The sequence below is a fragment of the Phocoena phocoena genome, chromosome 11 (genome assembly GCF_963924675.1).
Source record: "Phocoena phocoena chromosome 11, mPhoPho1.1, whole genome shotgun sequence".
Lineage (NCBI taxonomy): Eukaryota > Metazoa > Chordata > Mammalia > Artiodactyla > Phocoenidae > Phocoena > Phocoena phocoena.
The window spans coordinates 4,378,349-4,400,403 of NC_089229.1; the positions used below are offsets into that span (position 1 = coordinate 4,378,349).

The 22,055-nt window shown below is 49.2% G+C and overlaps 2 protein-coding genes across 4 annotated transcripts in view; one reads left to right on the forward strand and one right to left on the reverse strand.

The window, feature by feature from the left end:
- The window catches only part of SMC1B (structural maintenance of chromosomes 1B), an 85,924-nt gene extending 83,150 nt beyond the window's left edge, over positions 1 to 2,774 (forward strand). The window contains exons 24-25 of the mRNA XM_065887293.1: positions 912 to 1,022; positions 2,658 to 2,774. Of these exons, the coding sequence (XP_065743365.1) occupies positions 912 to 1,022; positions 2,658 to 2,774 (228 nt within the window). The remainder of the gene's footprint in view (positions 1 to 911; positions 1,023 to 2,657) is intronic.
- A 3,882-nt stretch (positions 2,775 to 6,656) lies between these two features.
- On the reverse strand, positions 6,657 to 21,682 carry FAM118A (family with sequence similarity 118 member A). Of its 3 annotated transcripts, XM_065887735.1 has the most exons (9): positions 21,656 to 21,682; positions 21,438 to 21,493; positions 20,409 to 20,661; positions 17,069 to 17,290; positions 15,217 to 15,345; positions 13,806 to 14,091; positions 12,244 to 12,276; positions 10,335 to 10,418; positions 6,657 to 6,676 (listed from the first exon to the last, which is right to left on the reverse strand). In XM_065887735.1, exons 2-9 carry the CDS (start codon positions 21,482 to 21,484, stop codon positions 6,657 to 6,659), a joined length of 1,074 nt encoding a protein of 357 aa, XP_065743807.1. In that variant the 5' UTR covers positions 21,485 to 21,493; positions 21,656 to 21,682. The 3 variants fall into 3 exon arrangements, with proteins under 3 accessions (XP_065743807.1, XP_065743805.1, XP_065743806.1); XM_065887733.1 differs by lacking the exon at positions 21,656 to 21,682 and having other exon boundaries at positions 20,409 to 20,664; positions 21,438 to 21,484; XM_065887734.1 differs by lacking the exons at positions 17,069 to 17,290; positions 21,656 to 21,682 and having other exon boundaries at positions 21,438 to 21,484.
- Positions 21,683 to 22,055: the final 373 nt, after the last annotated feature.

Here is a 22,055-nt window from a genome sequence, read left to right on the forward strand (position 1 = left end):
ATTTGCATCCCGTCTCCTCTTCCATTCTATCAATATCCCAAGACTTTTTAAAGACCTGTATCATAGTGGCTGCCATTGCCTCTAATGCGGCAGTTCCTTCTATGAATTCAGCCTCTTAGCCCAAAGCCGTTTCCCTCCTCTCTCATCATTCACCTCAACTAGTGACTCATTCCTCAACCAGAGCTGCCATTCCTGCTTCCAGAACTTGTGTCCTTAGTATCTTGGGTGCAGTCAGGACCAATACACATGGAGAAGACACCCTCTGGAATTGCAGAGAGATCCAGGGAGTTGGCAAGTATCTTGTTAAACTGTGGTTTGAGTCTAAGTTCTTTATCATTCTCCAAATTCTGAGTAGTTTGTTCACCAAGACCCATTTCTATCCAGTCTATCTGTTCTTATTCTCATTCCTTGGAATTAAGCCTCCTGAAGGAGCTGTTGAGCTCCCCTCTAACCAAATGAGTTGATTATGGATTATGAATACATATATAATCGCCATATTTTTCCCGCCCTGAGGCTTTGTTGGCAATATAGGAAGTTGGAAGTTTAAATACCAGCCCTTCTTCACCCTCATAAGATATCTGAGTGGTAGTTTTATCTTGTTGTAAAGGTTGATTTCGTATTCACGTGATAGTATCTTAAGTTAGAGCTTTATTCTTAAAAAAATATCCTTCCAAGTTTTCAGGTATAGAATTAATGAGGTTTATATATTTTTTACTAACCTCTTATTTTACAATCTGAGCTATTTCCATTTCTGCAGTTTTAGTGGATTTACTGAATTAACAGAAAGGGAAGTAAGCGCCTTGTCACCTAAAATGGGCAGATTCAGAGACATGCAGAATCACTGTCCTCCAGACCCCGAGAGACAAGACCTTTCTTTACTGATGAAATGTGTGCTTTCTCCTCCCTCCCAGGTATCAAGTTATATCAAAGAGCAGACTCAGGAACAGTTTCAGATGATAATCATTTCCCTAAAAGAGGAGCTGTATTGCAAAGCTGATGCACTGATAGGCATCTATCCAGAGGTAAAGATAAGTAAATGGGGGAGAGGAATAAAATCACCTTAGAGGGTCCTGACAGCACAATTATAAGTTCCTAGTGAAGCCTATAGATACTGTTTGATTTCTGCAGTGTATAAATACAGGCTTAAATGATTTTTTAATCAAATAAGACTTAACAGTAACTACTCAGATATTTTTCCATGGCAGTACACAGAAACTTAAGATATATATATATATATATATATATATATATATATATATATATATATATTTTTTTTTTTTTTTTTTTTTTTTTTTTTTTTTTGCGGTATGCGGGCCTCTCACTGGTGTGGCCTCTCCCGCTGCGGAGCACAGGCTCTGGACGCGCAGGCTCAGCGGCCATGGCTCACAGGCCCAGCCACTCCGTGGCATGTGGGATCTTCCCGGACCGGGGCATGAACCCGTGTCCCCTGCATCGGCAGGCGGACGCTCAACCACTGCGCCACCAGGGAAGCCCTAAGATATATTTTAAGTGAAAAAGAAAATCGAAAATTGCAGAACAGTATGATAATTGTTTATAAAATAATAGTACATATTAACTTAGAATAAATTGTCAATATTGTTTCATATTTCTGTAATGTTTGAATGTTGTAGGCAAAAACAAATGCATTGTGGTAGAACAAGGAACTATTTATCTTCCAAAACTAACGAAGGAAAAAAAAAAAAAAACAAAGAAATTGACAAGTTCCAAGTTGTATAGTAACTTCTAGAATTCAAACACACCTTTCTTGAGCCACCGAAAATACTTACCTGAGCTAATGGAGCAGGGCCACTCATTCAAATCATTCAATTCTTGGACAATTAGGTTTTGCTTCCTGTGTTTTCCTTTAAGCTAAGATAAAAATTAACTTCCCTTCCTGTGCCTAATTAATGTTAGGGGATCACTGGAGGTACGCTGCCAGAGAGAAATGGAAGTTCTCATTACCAGTGTAGGCGAGGGATAAAACCGTTTCCTACCCAACTCAGGTTCTCTGGCTGGGGCCCTGTAAATTAGACCAGCAATAGATAGATTCACAAGAGAAAAACAGGTTATTAGTATGTGCGTCATGTGTGCACACATGGGTACACCCAGCAATGAGTAACTCAAAGGGGTGGCTAGAACTTGGACTTATATACCATCCTAGGCTAAAATAAGGAAGAGTCTTGGGGCTTCTGGGCAGGGGAGGCAAGTGATGGGAAGGTGACCAGGAGAAGTACAGGAAACAAGGGCTGTTCAGTCAGATTTGCTCTGCAGACTGAGGTGCCTTCTCCACTGATAGAGTTAAGTGGAAAGGGTGTCATCTTTTACATAAATGTAAACTTCCTTTACAAAAGGAAAACCTGTGCCTGGTTTTTGGAGCTTTTCCTACATCTGCTGGTTTTCAGTAGCCTCTGGCTCAAAACAATCCACATGCAAGAGGCCTGTTTTTGGGTGGCATATTCAGGCACCCTTTACCAGATTAATATAAAACATAAATAAAGCTGATGTAAATGCAGAGGAGCAATACCTTTTGAGGTGGCTAGAAGGAGGTTCCTTTTCAAATGCAAATCTAGACTCACTGATGGCTCTTATTTTACATTTAATAGCACTTATTCCCTAAGTAAAGGAACTGACTTGTAACTGTCTTCTCTCCATTTCAGCATGATGACTGCATGTTCAGCCGAGTTTTGACCCTAGATCTGTCTCAGTATCCAGATACTGAAGACAGAGAAAGCAGCAGGAGGCCCGTTAGGACGCAGAATGCCCCTGTGGCGTAAGAGCAGAGTCACACAGCGGCCAGGCGAGTCACTGTTCTCACTCTGCCGTTCAACCCCACAGCACTCTTGAGTGACAGACTTCTGGAGCAAAAGCTAGACAGCCTGTGTGCCACTTACGAAAAAGCTTAATTGCTACCAGGCAAAGATGCTGTAGCTCACTTCCATTAAGGAGTGCCCAGGCCTGGCCCATTCCAGCAGGTAGTGTTTTTTGTGAGTTAGCTCTGAATGAGTTATAAAAGAAACAACCGTAGTTTTAACTTCTGTTTTGAAAGCCAGTCAGAAAGTTTGCAAATCCTGCATCATCTTTACTCCGATCTCGCCTTGTACGTTTAAGTAATCTTTAAGGGAAACTCTTAGTTTCTAAGGTGTTAAACCTGTGTTTTATGGAAAATTATTTCAGAGGAACTGAAGTCAGTATTGAAAATGCCAATAAAAAAGTCTAATTTCAAATGTCTACCATCTACAGTTTTAGAAACAAAACTTTAAGGTGAAATTAAATTATGTCTCCTTCAATGCAATTTAAATTTTTCCGAATATAATTTCTGTTAAGGAAACACTGAAGAACACAGGTTTTCCCAAGTAACAACTGACTTCTTCACATAAACAGTCATCCTTACTATCTGTGGGCATCACGCATGCCAAAATCCAAGCACGCTCAAGCCCCTTATTTAAATTGGTGTATTTGCATACAGCCTGTGCACATCCTGCCACATACTTTCAATCATCTCTACGTTATTTATAATGCCTAATACGATGTAAATGCTATGTAAGTAGTTGCCTGTATGCGGCAAATCCAAGTATTGATTTTTGGCATCTTTTTTCCCCCTATTTTTTTTTTTTTGGCTGCACCAACCAGGGATCGAACCCGTGACCCCTGCAGTGGAAGCACGGAGTCCTAACCAACCACTGGACCACCAGGGAATTCCCTTTCCTATTTTCGTTTTTGTTTTTGTTTTGCAGTACGCAGGCCTCTCACTGTTGTGGCCTCTCCCGTTGCGGAGCACAGGCTCCGGACACGCAGGCTCAGCGGCCATGGCTCACGGGCCCAGCCGCTCCGCGGCATGTGGGATCTTCCCGGACCGGGGCACGAACCCGTCCCCTGCATCGGCAGGCGGACTGTCAACCACTGCGCCACCAGGGAAGCCCCCCTTTCCTATTTTCAATCCAAGGTTGGTTGAATCCACAGATGTAGAACCCATGGAAACAGAAGGCCCACTGTACATTATTAGGGGTAGGAAAGAAAGTTGCAGAGTTTTCAATAGTACTTCATTTCCATTTAAAAATGGAATTAAAAAATTCTAAGGTGCTGGTGGTCTTGTATTTAAGGCTACTTTGGGCCCAAGTGCTAATTAATTAATCAAGGAGTGGCCTCCTGAAGTAATGGAATCGCTTTTGAACAACATTCATTATTTCAGGTAAAACTTGCTTTCCTGTGCTCCATCAGCTAGTCTCTAAGAACTTGAGGCAGCAGAAGCCACTAGTCCTTTGTTCCTTTTTTCAGTGCTGGTAATACCATCTAAATCACCGCCGCCTTCTGCCTTGAAAGGCATCAGCTTTACATTGAAATGTCCCTTCGGTGACACGGAGCTCAGTGTAGACCCTTTTCTCTGCCTGGGCTGTTATCTCTGTCTCGTAACTTGGACTCGTGGATCGCCGGTGATCCTTGAGTAGGACCACTGTCTCGTTGTAACGCGGTACACCCACATTCCTGAAAACCCCGGTGCCATGCAAAACTGCACAGTGAAAACCACCGGCTGATGGGAAACATGGGGTCCAAAAAAAAAAAAGACAGGAACTTAATAAATAGCTGGTTTTATACACACTAAGTAGTCAAGAAATTCACAAATACTAGAGCATATATGGCACTTCATCTCAAAAACACTCAGACGTTGGCTTGTGAAATGGGCAACTCATCGGGTGACGCTTGCTGCTGAGGTCGAGTGGGGGAAGGCTCGTCTGAGGGAGCTGGCCAGGGCTGAGGGCTGGGCGGCGTATCCCCCGCAGCTCCGTGCAGCCGGCTGCAGTCTCCCGCCTTCACCTAGAGCAGGTCCAGCAAACTTCTTTAAGGGCCGGAGAGTCATACGTATTTCAGGCTTCGATGAGGAAGCAAAGAGGCTGTTGCGTAGGTGTCTATGTAACTATTATTTAAAATATAACCATTTAAAAATGTAAAAACTATTCCAGCTTGAGGCAGCAAACAAATCCATACTTAGTCACTCCCTGACTCAGTGTTTCTCAGAGGCAAAATTATAAGTAAGTGAACGAGTTATGCTCGGATTGTTTCTTTCTAACATATCAATCTTGTTGGAATAAATTTGCATTTAAAAATAAGAATCACAGCAGAACTGACTAGATATATTCACTCATTACAACAAGAAGGCCTCCGATTCTTCAGCATGGCACTCAGAGCTCGTCTTGAACTGGCTCTACTTTACTTTTCCAGTTTTATATCCTGTTTCACATCATTTTCCATGTTGTAATATTGCTACACCCTACGTATGACCAACTTTCAAATTCACATATCTTGCCCGGATTGCACTTTATAAATGTGTCTTTTTTAAAAAAGCCAACTTAGTTTGCTTTTCAAAAAGTTTAATAAACACATTCAAGTAATCAGTTTCACAACTGAGTGGCAACTCAAGGTAAAAATTCTCATTAAATACATGATACCATACCTTGTCATAACTAAAGAAAAGTTGAGCAAACGGAATTGAAGATAAAATTTTATTTCTAACCAGAATAACATAAAAGATTTGTTTTCCATGCTTCAAAAAGAAAAAAAACAAAAAAGGTCTTAAGCAACTCTCTGGCTTGTCTCTCATTCCCTACACATCCCAACTTCATGCTTCACTTGCCCTAAGCCCGTGGGGAGCTACAAGACAGGCAGCCTTGACACAGAAACCAAGCAGGGACAGCGCCGGGGCCACAGAGCAACTCCCTGGGCACAAGCACGCAGCTCAGCACGCCATCTGCCCTGCGCGAACCGACGACGTCTAAAGTGTTACAGACCCTTGGCAAGTTCTGCCTACTTCACTCTGTGCAAATCCTTTAATGTGGGCTGTGAGGAGAGGATTTTGAGAAGAACAGAAAGGCTGGACCTTACCCCATAGGAGAAAGGCTTGGAAAGCTTGGAATTTCAAAGTTTAGAACTTGGTTTCTTGTGCTCCACTGACAATTTCTCAGTTCTCCGTCGCATGACACACTTGGACACTGACCTGTGCTTCTGAAAAGGCCCTCTGGCTCCTGGAGACTTCACTTCTTAGTTAGTTAGACCTGCCATTCTTTAGAGACCAAGTACTAACAAAAAAATTACACAACTCCAAAGAAGCCTACAGGTCAAGTCATTCTTAAAACATACCGCTCTCACTGGCGGACTCAGTGCCTCCAGTTTCCATTCCTTCTTTAACAATGTAACGAACACACTTCTCATTTTTTTCTACACTAATGGCTGTTTACACAAAAATTATAAAATCTAAGTATCTAGTGTCTTATTTTCTCTTTGGCAACTACTGTTGCTTGGACAGTCTTCACTTTCCCCCTTTTATTAGAGAAAAACACCACCTGACAGAGGGCATATCAAATGGGAGTCGGGAATACCAGGTATGTTCCTGCCCATTGATTTGGTCCCTGAGGTAGCTGTGCATCAGTCCTCACAAAGGACACCTGCCGTGTATGCGTCACCTCCCAAGCAGTTCAACACAACGCCTAACTCCCTCACCCAGCCTCTGAGGGCCACACACCCGCATGGCTCTTTGGGGGTATTTGACGGTTCAGATCAAGAGGTCCTGTGTGGAGTTCTCTAACATTCCTCATCATTTGGGATGGCACTGTGGTTGCAGAAGGCTGGTTTTCAAGTTGCAGGTTTTATTGGTCTTAAAGATTTCAAGACCCTCCGGCATCATCTGTTTAAACAAAAAGAAAGGAATACCAAAACATTAAAGTTGATCTTAAAAAAGTATCTGCAATGGGATTTTTATTTCAAAAACTGATTATGGTTTTTCTTATATGCTAAAGACTTTGAAAATACCTCCATAATGGAAATAGTGGCCACTGTCTAAAAATGGCTTTCTGAGTTATAAATACCACCACGGGACAAAGTAAATGATAACATTAGATTTGCAAAGCTCTACGGAAGTCTCGACCCGAGGATGTGAGTGCTTCTCCCCTTCTCAGCGGACTGGAAGAGGGAGCAGCTGCCGACAGTGAGGGGCAATTTCAGCACACACAGGGCGGGAGCCTGTTGACTTGCAGAGAAGAGTGAAGGTTCAGGGTATGTGCACAACGGGACTGCCTGCAGGTGGGAGCCTGCCGTGCTGCTCTGAGCCCTCCGGCCTGCAGGTATGGCCAGCAGCACTGAGAAGATGAACCTTGGTCTCACCCACATGCAGAGCAGGACAAAGCTTTCTGTAGGAAGGACCAGAGGGCGCTCTCTACACAGACAGACCTGCTTGGAGAGGAGGCTGCCGGTGTGGGTGCTGGCATCCAGGGGATCCCCGAGGAGCCCACGGACTGGCTTGCCCACTGCTCTGGAGCCACGTCCACCAGGCAGTCTGCCCTGCTGCCCTATACACGCACCCCCAATCCAGAGGGCGGCCTGGGGCAGAAAAGCTGTGCACGTGCAGCAGCAGCCGTGGCAAATCCACGCGGCAGACTGCGGGACAGCCACCAGGGCCCACCTTCTTAAATGCCGGCAGGCAACTGAGGAGCCCCAGACATGGGGGAAACACGCAGCAGGAAGGAGACTAGAGGAGGAGAGTCTCTTGTCCTGGAGGGAACAACTCAAAGAACACTAGTTTTATTTTTTTTATTTAGTTAGAGATGTCCCTAACTACTGGATTCGCAATCCAAATATTTGCTAAAAGTCTGCAAAGAATTTTATCCAAAATACTATCAAAATGGAATTCTTCCTCGAAAGATACGTGCACTGAAGTTGTGCAAAGTGTAAGGGGGGTGGGCGCAGTGTCAGCCGCGGCTGGAACTCAGCCGGCCCCTCAACAGGCTCACCAACACACACTCACCGCCACCGCCGCCCGCCAGCAGGAGCCACCACCTCACCCGTCTCCTCCCGCCGGGCCCAACTCACTCTGCAGGCAGCCAGAGAGGACTGCCACGTTTGCTTATTTGTTTAACGTTTATTATGAATTTTTATATCCATAACAACAGTCCACGCTCCTTGTGGTGTGGAAGGAAAATGCAGTATCACGGTACTGCTCAAACATGCGCGCTGAGGACCTAGTTTAAATGTTACGTAAGTAACTGGCAGTATGTTAAATGCTTCCTAGCTCTCCGAAATTCTGGGTGGATTATTATATTGGTGTTTACGAGTGTTTCACTGAGGTTTTCTTATCTAATAAAAAATAAACTCTGTTATCCGAAAATCCTCTATTCTAATGTTTTCAGGAATAGAGTAGTCAGATAACCAGGGAAGTCTCTGGTATCTCTAGAGATCTGAAAAGATACCATAGTCCTAAAACAACAGATGCTATGAGAAAAACTAAATCAGAAAACAAGAGCTCTCAGAAATGAACAATAACACCCAAAATAAAAATTTAACACCCAAAATTAAAAAGAAAAGGGTGGAACATACTTTGAGAATCCTCCAGAAAGTTTTTGAAGAAAACTAAGACATTAGAGAAAACACAGTAGAAATCGGTCCAGGAGGTCCCAACTAGTATGACTGAAGGAAGAGGGAACAGAGGAGCCCGATTATTCCAGAACTGGAGGGAAGAAAACACTGAGCAAGGTATAGAAAAACCTTGCTCACCTATACACATCCTCATGAAGTTTCTAAATAGCAAGGAAAAAAGAAGATCCTAAAAGCTTCCAGAAAAGAAAGAACAGGTCACCTACAAATCACAGAGACCTGCGTTGCAGCAAACCCTCTTCAGCAGGAAACCTGGCCGCTTAAGACAGCGGAGTTCCAAGGGGGAATCACGAATGAAGAATCCCACGCTCCAACCAACAGTGATGAGCCGGTCCTCGGGGGGGCCGGGGGCTGTGGGGGCCACCGGAGGAGGTTCTGGCAGCAGTGGGTGCGGTGGGCAGAAGGCAGACCTGGGCGGTGATCCAGGACAGCAAGGGAGGGGGCTCCAGGGTGACACGTCTGCAGGTGGTCAGGGGATGACTCGGAAAATGAGGGGCAGTATGACTGAGAGAATACGTACATTTAAAAACGTTGTGAAATGTGATTTTGGGGGGAACAATAAGGAGAAAAGAATCTAGAAACTCCCCCCCCAAAATAAAAGCAACACAAACACCACCAATACGCAACCAAAAGTGGGAGCGTGATTAATGGAACGTTAGGGAAAGAAACACACTGGACCTTGATACTAAGAACACGTCCTGCAGCTGGCACAGCAGTCATGGCACTGGACCCACGAACACAACACACAGCTGGCTAGCCAGGAAAAATACTTCCTGTGTTTTTAAGCAACTATTGTTTTCCAACTTTTAGAACCGACCTATAGACAAACTGGAGGGCTTCTTTCCCCTCAGTCCGTGACCACGATGATCCACACTGACGATGTAAAAACTGGTGGGCTTTGGGAAGTGAGATGAGGAAGGGGAGGCGAGAAGGGTAGGTAGGGGCCGTTACAGCCGCATCTTCATATCGAGAGGTCAGAAAACATAAGTGCACTATTTGAAGAATGAGAAGGCACAGACTAGGGAAACCTGGAAGAAAGAGAGGGAGGGGATGCTAGATCCCCTTTCCTAGGGGTGACAGAGATTGTCTATTTAAACAGTTCAACTAAATATTTAAATAGTTTAAATAAATCTCATTCAGTGATAGAGGTAACAAAAGCACATGATTAAAAGTGGTTTTCTCTGGAAACTAAGGTGACATAAATCAGGATAGTGGTCACCCTCGGGTGGTGAGGGAGTGACTAAAAAGTGATGGGGCTTGGGGCGGGCAGGGGCAGGCTCCTGACACCGTTTTCGTTTCTGGAACTGGAGGTAACCGGTGAGTTTTCGCAATTGTGTGTTCACTGTGGAAACTCACTGGGCTGCTTACAATTTGTGTACTTGGCGAGTTTTCTTCAATAACGTGCTAACTTAAATAAACAGAAATTGTTAAAGTAGGAACCTCTGGGCAGTTGGAATGATCTATGTATCATTCCTTCCACTGAGAGGCTGGGGTATTAAAGCAAAGCACTATGACTGAAAACACCTCCAAATAAGGCCAATCTGCAAAAAAGAAAAGACATCACAGGGCTTCCCTGGGGGCGCGGTGGTGAGGAATCCGCCTGCCAACGCAGGGGACACGGGTTCGAGCCCTGGTCCGGGAAGATCCCACATGCCGCGGAACAGCTAAGCCCGTACACCACAGCTACTGAGCCTGCACTCTAGAGCCTGCGAGCCACAACTACTGAGCCCACGTGCCGCAACTACTGAAGCCCGCGCGCCTAGAGCCCGTGCTGTGCAACAAGAGAAGCCACCGCAATGAGAAGCCCGCGCTCGCTGCAATGAGAGAAAGCCCGTGCACAGCAACGAAGACCCAACGCAGCCATAAATAAATAAATAAATAATTTTTTTAAAAAAAGAAAAGATAAGACGTTATACCAGTATCTGATTGTCTGAGTTTCTTTGAAACTTCAATTCCATTTTCTTCTAACTTCCTCTTTGCACAGTCCTGGCATGCATTACCTGAAAGATGAAAACTTTTATTAAAAAACTTATCTAAGAACGGCTATCATCAAAAAGAACATAAACAACAAATGTTGGCAAGGATGTGGAGAAAAGGGAACCCTTGTACACTGTTGGTAGGAATGTAAACTGGTGCAGCCACTGTGGAAAACAGTATGGAGGTTTCTCAAAAAAACTAAAAATAGAACTACCATATGATCCAGCAATCCCACTCCTGGGTATATATCCGAAAAAAACAAAAACTCTAATTGGAAAAGATACATGCACCCCAGTGTTCACAGCAACATGATCTCAACTGCCAAGATATGGAAGAAAGTGCAAGTGTCCATCAGCAGATGAATGGATAAGGAAGTTGTGGAATACATCTTGGAATACAATGAAATACTACTACTCAGCCATAAAAAAAGAACAAAATGTTGCCATTTGCAGCAACATGGATGGACTTGAAGGACATTATGCTAAGTGAAATAACAGACAAAGACTGCATGGTATCACTTACACGCGGAATCTAAAAAATATAATAAACTAGTAACAAAAAAGCAGACTCACAGATATAGAGGACAAACCAGTGGTTACCAGTGGGGAGAGGGCAGGGGGGAGGAGCAATATAGGAGTAGAGGATTAAGAGGTAAAAACTATGAGGTGTAAAATAAGCTACGGGGAAAATAGCCAGTACTTTATAATAACTATAAATGCAGTATAACCTTTAAAAATTGTGAATCACTATATCGTACACCTGTAACATATAACACTGTACAGCGACTAGACTTCAATTTAAAAACTGTTTTAATTTAAAAAACACCTGATTTTACTGAAGCACTGACCGACTAATCCCTACCATACGCTACAGACGTCTATCAAGTTAATGCTTTTTTCAAAAGAAATGGATGACCCTGGGAGTCAGAGAACGCAGCTAAAACAAATGCGTCCTTTCCCACGGAGATAAGGGAGAAACGGAAAGCTGAGCGCGCCTGTCCCACAATTCCTTCACTGAAGCCCGTGCAGCACTACACGTTTCTATCCGTGGCTCTGCTGAGAGGGGCAGGGAAACCGGGGCTGCAGGGCCTCCGGCTCCGCTGACCAGAGCCCCTTCTAACCCAAGTGACTGACCAGCGTGGGGAAGCCTGGCACTAAGTTCACCCCAGGGTGGACGCCGGGAGCCTCTGAGCGCAGTCCTACCTGGTCAACTCGTGAATGGGCAGAGTCGAGCCCTGCAAGACGAGTATGGACATTTCAACCACGTAGTAGATAGAAAATTTTACACCAACGCTTAGAACCTTTGCAATTAAAATCTCTGAAGGGGGTGGGTCAAATTAGGCACTACCGCGCGTCAGAGAGCTAGCGGGAACCTGTGGTACAGCACAGGGAGCTCTGCGACGACCTAGGTCGGGGGGCGGGGGGGAGGGAGGGCCACGAGGGAGGGGGTATGTGTATACATGGAGCTGATTCACTTCATTATACAGGAGAAACTAACACAACACCGTAAAGGAATTATATCCGATTAAAAAAAAAAAAATTAACTACATCTTAGACCCAACGGTATGACACAAATAGACTCCTGTTCTAATTCCCCCGGACTCTTGGTTCCAGGACAGGAAATTATCCCTGGCGCCAGTGGATGGCCCACGTTTGACAGAGCCGCTTCCCAGTTCAAGGGACCGTCACGCAGGTGTTGCCATCTATCATCTCTGGCGGGGCTGTCTGGACGCAGCACGGGCTAAGCATTCAATGTGAGAAACACATCTATGATTTTATAAGTAAAAGCAGGAAAACACTGGAACACGCAGGCAAAAGACAGGCTGGCAAAAGCCAAGATGTGCTTTACCGAACAACGTGGTGCTGTCCACTCGATCGGCATCTGGGGAAGAAAGGAGAACAGTCAGCAGAGGCCACTCCACAGCGCTTCCTCCTCTCCACCCCCAGGGCCGACGTGAGGGCTGAGCCCCGACGTGTGAAGCCGGCCCGGGCACGGGGAGCTGCTGACCCACCAGCCCCTCCCAGCAGGAGAAGCGCCTCAAGAACACGCGTACAGACGTCCCTAAGGACACGGTCACACGTTACAAGTCCAAACGGCCTTCAGCCCCCAGCAGCCTGTCAAGTCCACTCAGCTGCCAGGGTCTGGAAAAGGGGGCCTGGGTGGGGACAGGAGGCCCCGCCAGCGGCGGCAGGCGCGGGAGCCCCGGGCGAGGCCCCGTGGGTCAGGAGCGGCGGCGCCAGCGCGCAGGCCCGCGCAGGGACACCCTGAAGGCATGTTCCACTCTGCTGTCGGTCCAGGACCCCAGCCCCAGCTTCAAACTACCTGGGCACTAACTCTCTGAGCCGGTCTCATCAGCTCTAAAAGCATCTACTTAGTAGCAGTGGATACGGCGACCAAAAGTGAAATAAGGTCAAGGATGTAAAATTCACAGCAGTGTGTAACACAGCAAGTGTCGGCTCCCTGCTCTTTCCCTTAGTAAAAAAAAGTAGACTGCCACCCTAATGACACTTTTATTAATGTGAATGCAACTTAAGTCAGTCCATCTTGCTAATTATTAGCAATTCGGAAAAGCACTAGTGGGAAGAAGCTAGACTGCTGGACTATCTGTGCGTTTGGTTCCCGTGACCTTCGCGTTATCTCTAGTCTTCAAGTTCACGGCCGGTCACATGCAGGCGGCTTTGTGGTTAACCCAATTCCACTGCGTGGGTGACTACGTCTGGGTTTCCTATTACCGTGGCATGACAGCCAATACAGACCTCTTGAAGTCTGCCGTCATCCATGTTTTATGACACCAAACTCAAAGCCGTGAACTGCCCTTACGGCAAGATGACCAGTCTAAGAAGTGCTCGCTTCTCTTGGTCATTCCTGGCAGATGATCAATCCCCCAAAGGGCCAAGGAGAATTACTTAAAAGGTGTGTTGCACTCAGCAGGACAGGGAAAAGATGTTATTTAAAAAAGAAAAGTCTTCATGAAATCATTTTGTGCTGCTGTGTTTTAACTTTTAAAATGTAGTGACAGGATAAAGGCACGAGGCGTCTGCATTTTTCAGGCTGTCAAGTACCACAGCTGATGAAGCCGGCTGGGCAGTTTTCTTTCTCGGTTAAGGTAATCTGAAGCATGGCATGTCATCTGTGACGAACAGATGCGTACAACTACATGCACAGCTTTGACGGTAACATTCTATTTACACGCTATTACTATCATACCAATAACCCTAACCTTCTCTTTTTAAAGCACAGAGACATTAAGAGAAGCAATAACTAGAAGACTGGTAAATCTAACGGTATGTAGAATTACCTCTCAATTTTATTTTATGGTATGTGATTTATATCTACAAAAAAGGGGGGGGGGGGAAAGGAAGAATCCTATCAGATTTGTATACTGAAAAGTGAAAAAAAAAATCCCATACCTGGACTTCGCTGTTTGCAGATCTGAGTGGCAAGGTCTTGCACGTACCCCGGAAAACAGTCAAAGCAGTCCCCGTAGGACACGACTTTGATCCCGCGCAGAAGCATGTCTGCCTGCTGCTTAAAGAAATGGTCTTCACTCTCCTTGAGCACAACCATGTAGTGCTCCAAATCCGCCTTGTCCGGCACCGAATAAAGGAAGAGGGCCTGGAATATCTGATCACGGAGGGTCTCTCCGCAGCCCACAAACAGAAAGGATTTGGTGCGGTACAAGTTCTGAAGAACTTCCTGTGAAAGAACCAACGAGGAGACCGAGATGCTCATCTGAAAGTGAGTGAGACCTCACGATGTAAAGCTAGATATTTGTGATCTTAAATCGTTGCTCCCTAACCGGCCTTTCCCAAGAGCCACAGAGGAGCAAAGTCAGAAAAGCAGCAAAAGGGAGCCCCTTCCTCTCCGAGCCAGGGCAAGCGGCCCAGGCCCCAAATCCACGTCCCCAAATCCGCGCAGATGCGCTACTGCCCACCCCTCCCCACCCACCATCTTGTCAGCGTAGTCACTCGATTCAAATCTTCTACATTTATGCACAATTTTAAATGATTAAAACATAAAATAAGGGCATGAAATTTTCTTTCAGCTCCGAGCTGTGCATCTGTAAGGCCCTGGAATTGACCTCTGTCCCAGTGAATCACAGGTGGGAACTCTGCGGAGAGGGGCCTGGCCTCGGAAGAATAGGGTTTGGGGAGCACGGGCAGGAGAGCTGAGAAGGGGCCCAAGGGAGTGGGCGTAGAGGGAAACAAAGATTGTTAGCGGGGTCGCCAATTCCGACACCCAGACACCTCAGGGAGAGGTGCAGCAGCGGCAAGGTGAGGGCGTCACCCGTGCCCGGGGCGGAGGAGGGAGCGAGGCCTGGCGCTGCACTCAACGGCGCGTCCGTGAACACCTGTGGTCTCTCAAGCGCCGTAATGAATGGCAGGCAGTTTCTCCGCACCTCACTTGTCCAGGACATCAGACAAGCCTTACAGAGAACGGAACTTTAAAACTAGGGTTTGAAAGCTAAAAGAGATTGCTAAATAGAGAAGGGGGGAAGGAGATGCCTGAATGAACAGAGGAAAAAGATGAGTAGAGAGGAGTGGCCAGAGGAGAGCGCTGCAGGCCGTGCAGGGGCCTGTGAGTCACGCTGAGGCAACGTAACTGGAACCCTGAGTAAGAGGATCACGGAAAGTCCACCGAGCGTCTATTCAAGGTGCCAGGCCCCGTGCCGGGCCCTGGAGACAGAGCTGAGAGCAGCGGCGTGACCCGAGGGGCAGGAGGCCTGGAGGCCAGGAACCTGCTCAGACCGCCGCCACTGCTGGCTAGCGGCTGCCACGCAGCCCCAGGGGTACGACCAGTGCCTAGTCAGGATGCGCATACCATGACTTCCGGGTCTTGGGTAACGTCTTTGTATCCCGACAGGTCCAACACCATCCCGCAGGGATCTGTGTATAAGCCGTGAATGTGAAGAACTCCGTATTTGATGTGTCCTCTAGCCCACTGAAGGACCTAGCAAAGCACAAGCCAGACAGAGGAAGAACACTGGTGTTTAAAACAGGTGTAAGAGGAAAACACCCACAGTGACTCATGGCCTCTCAAACCTACCTGGGAAACAGGAAGAGATGCTTCAGTTTATATCCTTAAACCTAAGAGAAACTCAGGTGTTAAATGCTAGCTATTCCTGTCCTGCCACATCGAAAAGAACTTCTTCAGAGACCGACACTGTTATGTAGAAAATACCTTTAACATCTCAGATTATAGCACTGATGAGTTCAGGGAGACGACGAAGGCTTTCACTTCTAAGCTACATGTTTTCTTTTAATTACTGCTAGGTATACAATGTTTGTACACCCAGAAAAAATATACATATACAGAAAAAATAATTTATCAAATAGAAGATGCACATCACGTATATTCCTTTTATCTCCACGCCACGGGCTCTCACATCAGCGGGCCGGACTGACAACCCCAGACAAATGGACTAACCCCCGGCCCTGCCCGCCACGAGCAGGCGGAGGAGCCAGCACTTCTGTTCCCTGCCACACGCAGCTTACTCCAGAGGCCCTTGGTACAGGGAGCAGCCCCGCAGACGGCGCCACGCTGCTCCAACACGGGAGCAAGGTGTCCCGCCACGTGTCACGGGGGCCACTCGAGGCGTCGCCCGGGGCCCCGTCACAATTCCTCGGCCAAGCGCCGGGACACAGGCTGCCTAAGGGCGGCTCCCACACTTCCCCGGGTCCCGAGTAAGACAGCATCGCAAAGGGCCTCGATGACCCTGCGTGTGGAGCGGGGCTGGGACCCCCTGCCCGCCAGCAGTGAAGCAGGAACAGGCAGCGGCCGTAGCCGGCAGGGATCGTACAAATCCACAGGCACACACGGCGCACAAGAAACACAAGGGATGCAATGAGACTGTGGCCAACCTTAGCAATAAAAGAAATAAAAGCGTAAAATGTGCACCTTTCCAACAGGAGAAAGGTGTTTCGTTAGGTTTTTTTAGTAACGCCTCGTGCCGGCAAGACATGGGAGACGGAGAACCCCTCACACAGCTGCAGGAGTGTAGACTGGAAATCTTTCTGGAGAACACGTGGGTGATTTACATCGTTTGTCTTTAAAATGGTCATACCCTTCGACCCTAACAAGTTCTCCAGGAACTTATCAACAGTGTAGGAATTTTCACTGTAGCATTATTTACAGTTGTGAAAATATGCTCACAATGATAACTGTAATCTAGTCTCACAATGAAATGACGTTTAAAACCATGCTTTTAAAGACAGTCTGATGACAGGAAAATGCTCACGGTAAATGCTAAGGGGAAAATGTCAGCACAAAAGCTTGGCGTGCGCTGCAGCCCGGTGTGTTCATTAATAAATAAACAAGCCAATTAACCGAAATTCACAGCGATAGGACTGCAGGTGATCTCGCTTTCCTGAACTACAGCCTTTACCACCCACATCTCCTACAGTGACAGAGCCCTTGCGGGTGTGCAGGACACAAGCAGACCGGAAGCCGGGGCAGGCAGACAAGGGGTCCTGAGGAGCTGGCGGCAGCGCCCTGTCCCAGGCCCTTTGTGTCTCGTTCCAGCGGGGAGAGGAGCCTCCGCGAGCAGACAGCACCCTTCCTACGCCGGGCCCTCTGCCGGGAGGTGACAGCCCGTGCCACACCACAGCAGCAGTGCAAGCATGCCTGCGCCTCCGCCCCTGCTCCCGCTCCCGCCCCGGCGGCCGGCCCGCACCTTGGTCTTGTCCTTCAGATCCAGAGACTCCATGGGCTTGTTGTGCTGTTGCCCGAAGAGCTCCAGCAGGTTGTCATAGTTGGTGGTCAGCACCATGGTGCCCCTCTCCATCAGGCTGAGGATGGACTGCAGCACCAGCGGGCTCTGGATGTGCTGCTCCAGGTTGTCGAACACCTCCAGCAGGCAGTCCTGGAAGAAGCTGGGCTTGGAATCGCCCGTGCGCTATGGAGAGGTGGACCCGGAGTTACAAAACCGCCGGCTCTCAGCCACCACCGAGCACCTAGGCAAGCGACAGTACTCTAGGCACCAGGGATGCAGTCGTTTTTTAAAAAAGAGAAAACGGCTGACCTTGTAGAGTTTACTGAAACCCTGGGGGAGGGAGGCAGGTAACGTGCAAACACGTCAGCAGTGATACACGCTGCGGGGAAGCCCAGCAGAGAAGGGGGCTCGCTGCCGCGCGGCAGAGCACGGACGGGCCAGCAGTCCCGGGACGGCCTCCGAGCAGAGCGCCGGAGGGAGGGAGGCAGCTCTGGAGAGGGTGGTCCAAGTGGGAGAGGAGCCAGCGCCAGGCACCGAGGTCAGAGCACAGGTGGGGCTGAGGGCGGGAGAGGAGTGAGGGCACGTGCCACAGGTGAGGCCAGACAGCTGACCTGGAACCAGATCACGTGGGGCCCTGAAGCCCACAGTGAAGACCGGGGCTCCCTCCCCCTCCGCGGGAGCCACAGAGGCACTGGTCTCCTCCGCCTTGCTGCTCTGGGGAACTGGATGGAAGACAGCGTGTCATGCTGCTGAGAGACCGAGCAGGGTCAGAAGTGGGACTGGGTCCCCGGATGTAGCACCAGAGGTCACTGGTGGCCTTGACCAGAGCGGCTTCAGGGGAGCCCGGCCGGGCTGGGTTCCAAGGGGAGGTGAGCGAATACAACAGCCCCTGAAGAGCTGTGCTGTGAAGGGGTTCAGAGAGATGGGGTGTGGCGCCAGGAGGATGCTTCACGCACTCCCAGCATGAGCGCCCCTCAGCCAGCCTTGCCGCAGGGCCAGCAGGACGGCGGTAGAGCCCGACCCGTGCGTTCACGTGAAACGCCTCTGCCGGCCCCTGCCCGCCCCCGGCACCACCGCCATCGGCCTCAGGAGCGTCCACCAGAGCCCCCCCACGTCCTCCCAGGTGGTCGCTCATCCCAGGGCTCGGTGCTCCCTCTTCCGAGACTCCCCTGTCCCTCCCCGCTCTGGAGACCCCGCACTGTTCCCGGGCTGCATCTTCACGCGCTTCTGTGAGCCTTCGCCTCCTTCTGCCCTGAAGACCAGCTCCCCACATCCCTGGCACCGCACACTCCGGACCAGGGAGGATGCGAGGGTGGCACCCACTCGCTGCCGAGTCTCTCCAGCCGCGCTTCTGTCACAGCTCACGCTGGGTTCACATCCACGCAGCTGATCCTTCCTATATCACAGCCTCTAAATTCCTCCATCCCCCTCCTCCAGCGATCCTGTCCCATCTCCGCCATCCACACCCCACACCTTATCATGACCAGCAGCAGGACCCTTTCCAGAAGCCCTGGCCGGCCTCTCCCTCCACCTGCCCAACTCTTAGCACCATGGCTCCCAGGGGACTTCACCCCACCGGGACCCACGGCGCTGACCCACTGTCTCTCCCTCCCCCGCCAGCCTAACTTCTCCCACCACGCAGCCTAGACTCCATAATGTAACACTACAGTTACTCCTGAAATTCGCTTTCAACTTCCCCGCCCTTCCCTGCCTTTGCTGGAATCCTTGGGCAAAACCCCGACCCTGAGAAAACCAACTCTCCACTTACCCTGCACCTGTTCCCAACCCGCTGAACACGAGGAAAACACAACCATTCTGGCTGCCTCACTTGAACTCTTTCTTTTTAATGGAAGTTCTCAAAAATACACAAAAGTAAAGAGGAGAATCAGATAAAGCTCCAAATATTCACCTCCTTGACTAAACAAGCATCCACCTGGCTGGCCTCTATTTGAACGAATGGCCTCATCCGAGGGGTCCTTCTCTGGTCCATCGACTCTGCCCCTCCCTCTCCTGACAGGGCTCAGCAACTTCCTTTAGAAAGGGCCCGGGAGCAAACTATTTTAGGCTTTGCGGGTCACAGTCTCTGCTGCCAACACTCGACTCTGCCCTGAAGCATGAAAGCAGCCGCCCTAGACACTGTGCAAAGGAACGCAGAGCTTCATTTACAAAGCAAGCAGCACCAAAACCCTGCCCCATGGTGCTAGTTCCCCATTAACACAACACCCGTACCTGGCATCGTCACCCAGACTCTGGTAAAGCCACGGATGGCCACATGTACAACTCCGGCCAATGCCATGCAAACAGAGCGGCTTGCACGTCAGCCCCCGGAAGGGAGGACGCACGGCCCCTCTGTCCCCTTCCCACTAGCTGGCAGGCACACATCATTTACGGCAGGAGTCGGGGCAGCTAACCTTGAGCATGAGGTGCGGGCTGCACGGTGAAGACGGCGGAGCCATAAACGGGGGCCCAGGTTCCCCACACCGTCAAGCCCCTGTGCTCCGCTGGGGCTGCCTACCCAGATGTTTATGTGAGAAATGTAAACACGATCACAGTCAAGCCACGTACTTTTGGGTTTCTTTCTCCAGCAGCCGAAGTTCTGCGTACTAGTTCTCAGGCTTTCTTCTCGGTTAACCCTCAACATCTCCCCACCCCAACTCTCAGATGACGGCTATACTTCTTCAACAAACCTAAGGGGAAGAAAGCTGCCTCGGGCCTCGGCCACACACCTAGCTCCCTGTGTGCGTCCTGTCCGAACGACCTGGCTGTGACCTGTGTGAGCTCAGCCCTTTCCGCACCCGCCCCACTGGCTCCAGGGCATCACTCGGTGAGTGTCCCCTGTATCACCAACCGCTCTTCCTCTGCTAGATCCTTTCCACCTGCAGACAAAGAAGCTCCGTCTTCTCCCATCTTACAGTGTCTGGGAAGCCCCGGTCGTGTGAAGGGACGCAGCTGGCCTGCCTGGACCAAACGCAGACCTGTCTGCTCTGTCCCTTCGCTAAACGAGGGTGAGATCACCAGGCTGGTCCCCAGAGCAGCATGGCGACCTCCCTGAGACAAGCCCCCTATCCAGGCTCTGTTTAACAAGGACTGTTTTAGGAGCCCACACTGTGCTCGGCACCCCCTCTGTTTAAAGGGACGATATTCTGATGAACTGAAAGATTTCTGGCTTGTCAGCCCACCTCAGTGAGAAACAGACACGACGCAGGCTTGGAGAAGTCTAAACGCTAGACTCACTCACCAACCTGGCCCACAGCCGAGTTGTCCCCAGTGAGACCTGACGCACTTGTGTGAAAAGACTTACAGGGGACATCTTCCGGATCAGGTCATGGGCGACAACCAGCAGGTCCCCGTCCTTGGTCACCTTCCTGCGGAACTCGGCCACGTCCCCGGGGTGCAGCACCTCGAGCTGCTCCGCGGCCTCGATGATGGCCTCGATGCAGCTCCTCCACGAGCACAGGGCGGGGATCCCTGGGGCCGCGGCGGCACTGACTCCCGTCCCCATGACCAGGAGCAGCTCCTGGGGCTGTTTCCGGATGAGGCTTTTTAAAAACTTTCTACTTAAAAACAAGGGAGGGAAAGAATGAAAGCCAACGTGGAAGTACTGCAACCGCGAAGAAAACAACACAGTCTGGGAACATCCATGAGGTGTCAGGTCAAACACAGCCCGTGCTGGACACAAACACACACGCAGCGTCCCCCCAGTTATACTAACCGCAAGACGGAGCCTGTGTCTTTTTCTTTTTGTGTATCAAGCTCACATGTTCTATCCTCATTCCTAAGGGACTTGGGACAGTACTGTCTTCTTCATCTCGAGTCCCCCCTAGTGTTGAGCACTCGCTTAAGTGCACAAGAAAGCAATGTAAATTCCTTTGAAACTGCAAAGGGCTTGTAAATGCAAACTGTGGGATGAAGTGATCCCCGATCACAGGACAGGAAAGAAAACTCCTGGCGAAATGCTGGTCCTCTGCAACCCACCCCCGGCAAGCACCTCCTTCTCCTGCATCACTTCACAGAAGTGTAACCCACCCACTCCCAGTCAGAGGTTTCTTTCCTGTGAAACGTGGCACCCCCAGCCTTAGACGTGACCCTCTGGTCACCTGCTGCTCGGTATGGAGGCCAGGCGACAGTCGCCTCCTTGGGCAGAAAGAGAGCTGCCTCTGCGAACGTTCCTTACTTTGGAGCAAAGGGTAGTTACCTGGCCCCGGAGACGCCCTCCCCAGCTGGTGTTCTCACTTCGCTCACCCTCCCAGGTATCAGATAACATATAAGGAGACTTGTGATGGAAGCTATACATCCATCACTGTTTGAGGGTGCAGTTGACTTCATTTACCTTGATTTTTGTTCACTTCTGTTTGTTGTCTTTTCCACGGAATCCATCTGTAAATCCTAAAGAGATTCAGAAGCAATCGCTCAGAAGCAACTTCCACTTCCCAGATGAAAGTTCTCTTAACGGTACCCTGGAAGAGAGATGAGGCGGGATTAAAATCAAAGGTCTTGGAGCTTTCTTTAAATTAGAATAACTGAAAAGCATCGTATACAAGAACATACATCCAAAATGGTTCCTAAGCCCCCATTCCTAATTCTGTGACTTAACAGGCCAGGCAGTCTCAGACCCTGATTCTGCAAAGCCCGACACTGGAGGGAAAATGAAGGAAAACTAGTGTGAGGGAGCGCAGGTGGTGCAGCGGTTCAGCGCTGGGTGTTTTCACTGCCCCTTCATGACTCTGCTCCAGAACCGCTTCCAGGTGACACGAACACAAACGACTTATCACGGAAGGAAGACAACGCAACGGCACGACAAAGTAAGCCACACACGGGTTTCCAGGACTGTCCGAGCTCTCGAGGGCACCAAGCAGTGCACTGAGAGGGACCAGGACACGCCCAGCAAGTCTTCTGAGGAGACGCCAGGCCCCCCTTGGCCGTGCTGAAATCCAGTCCAAAGGAATAA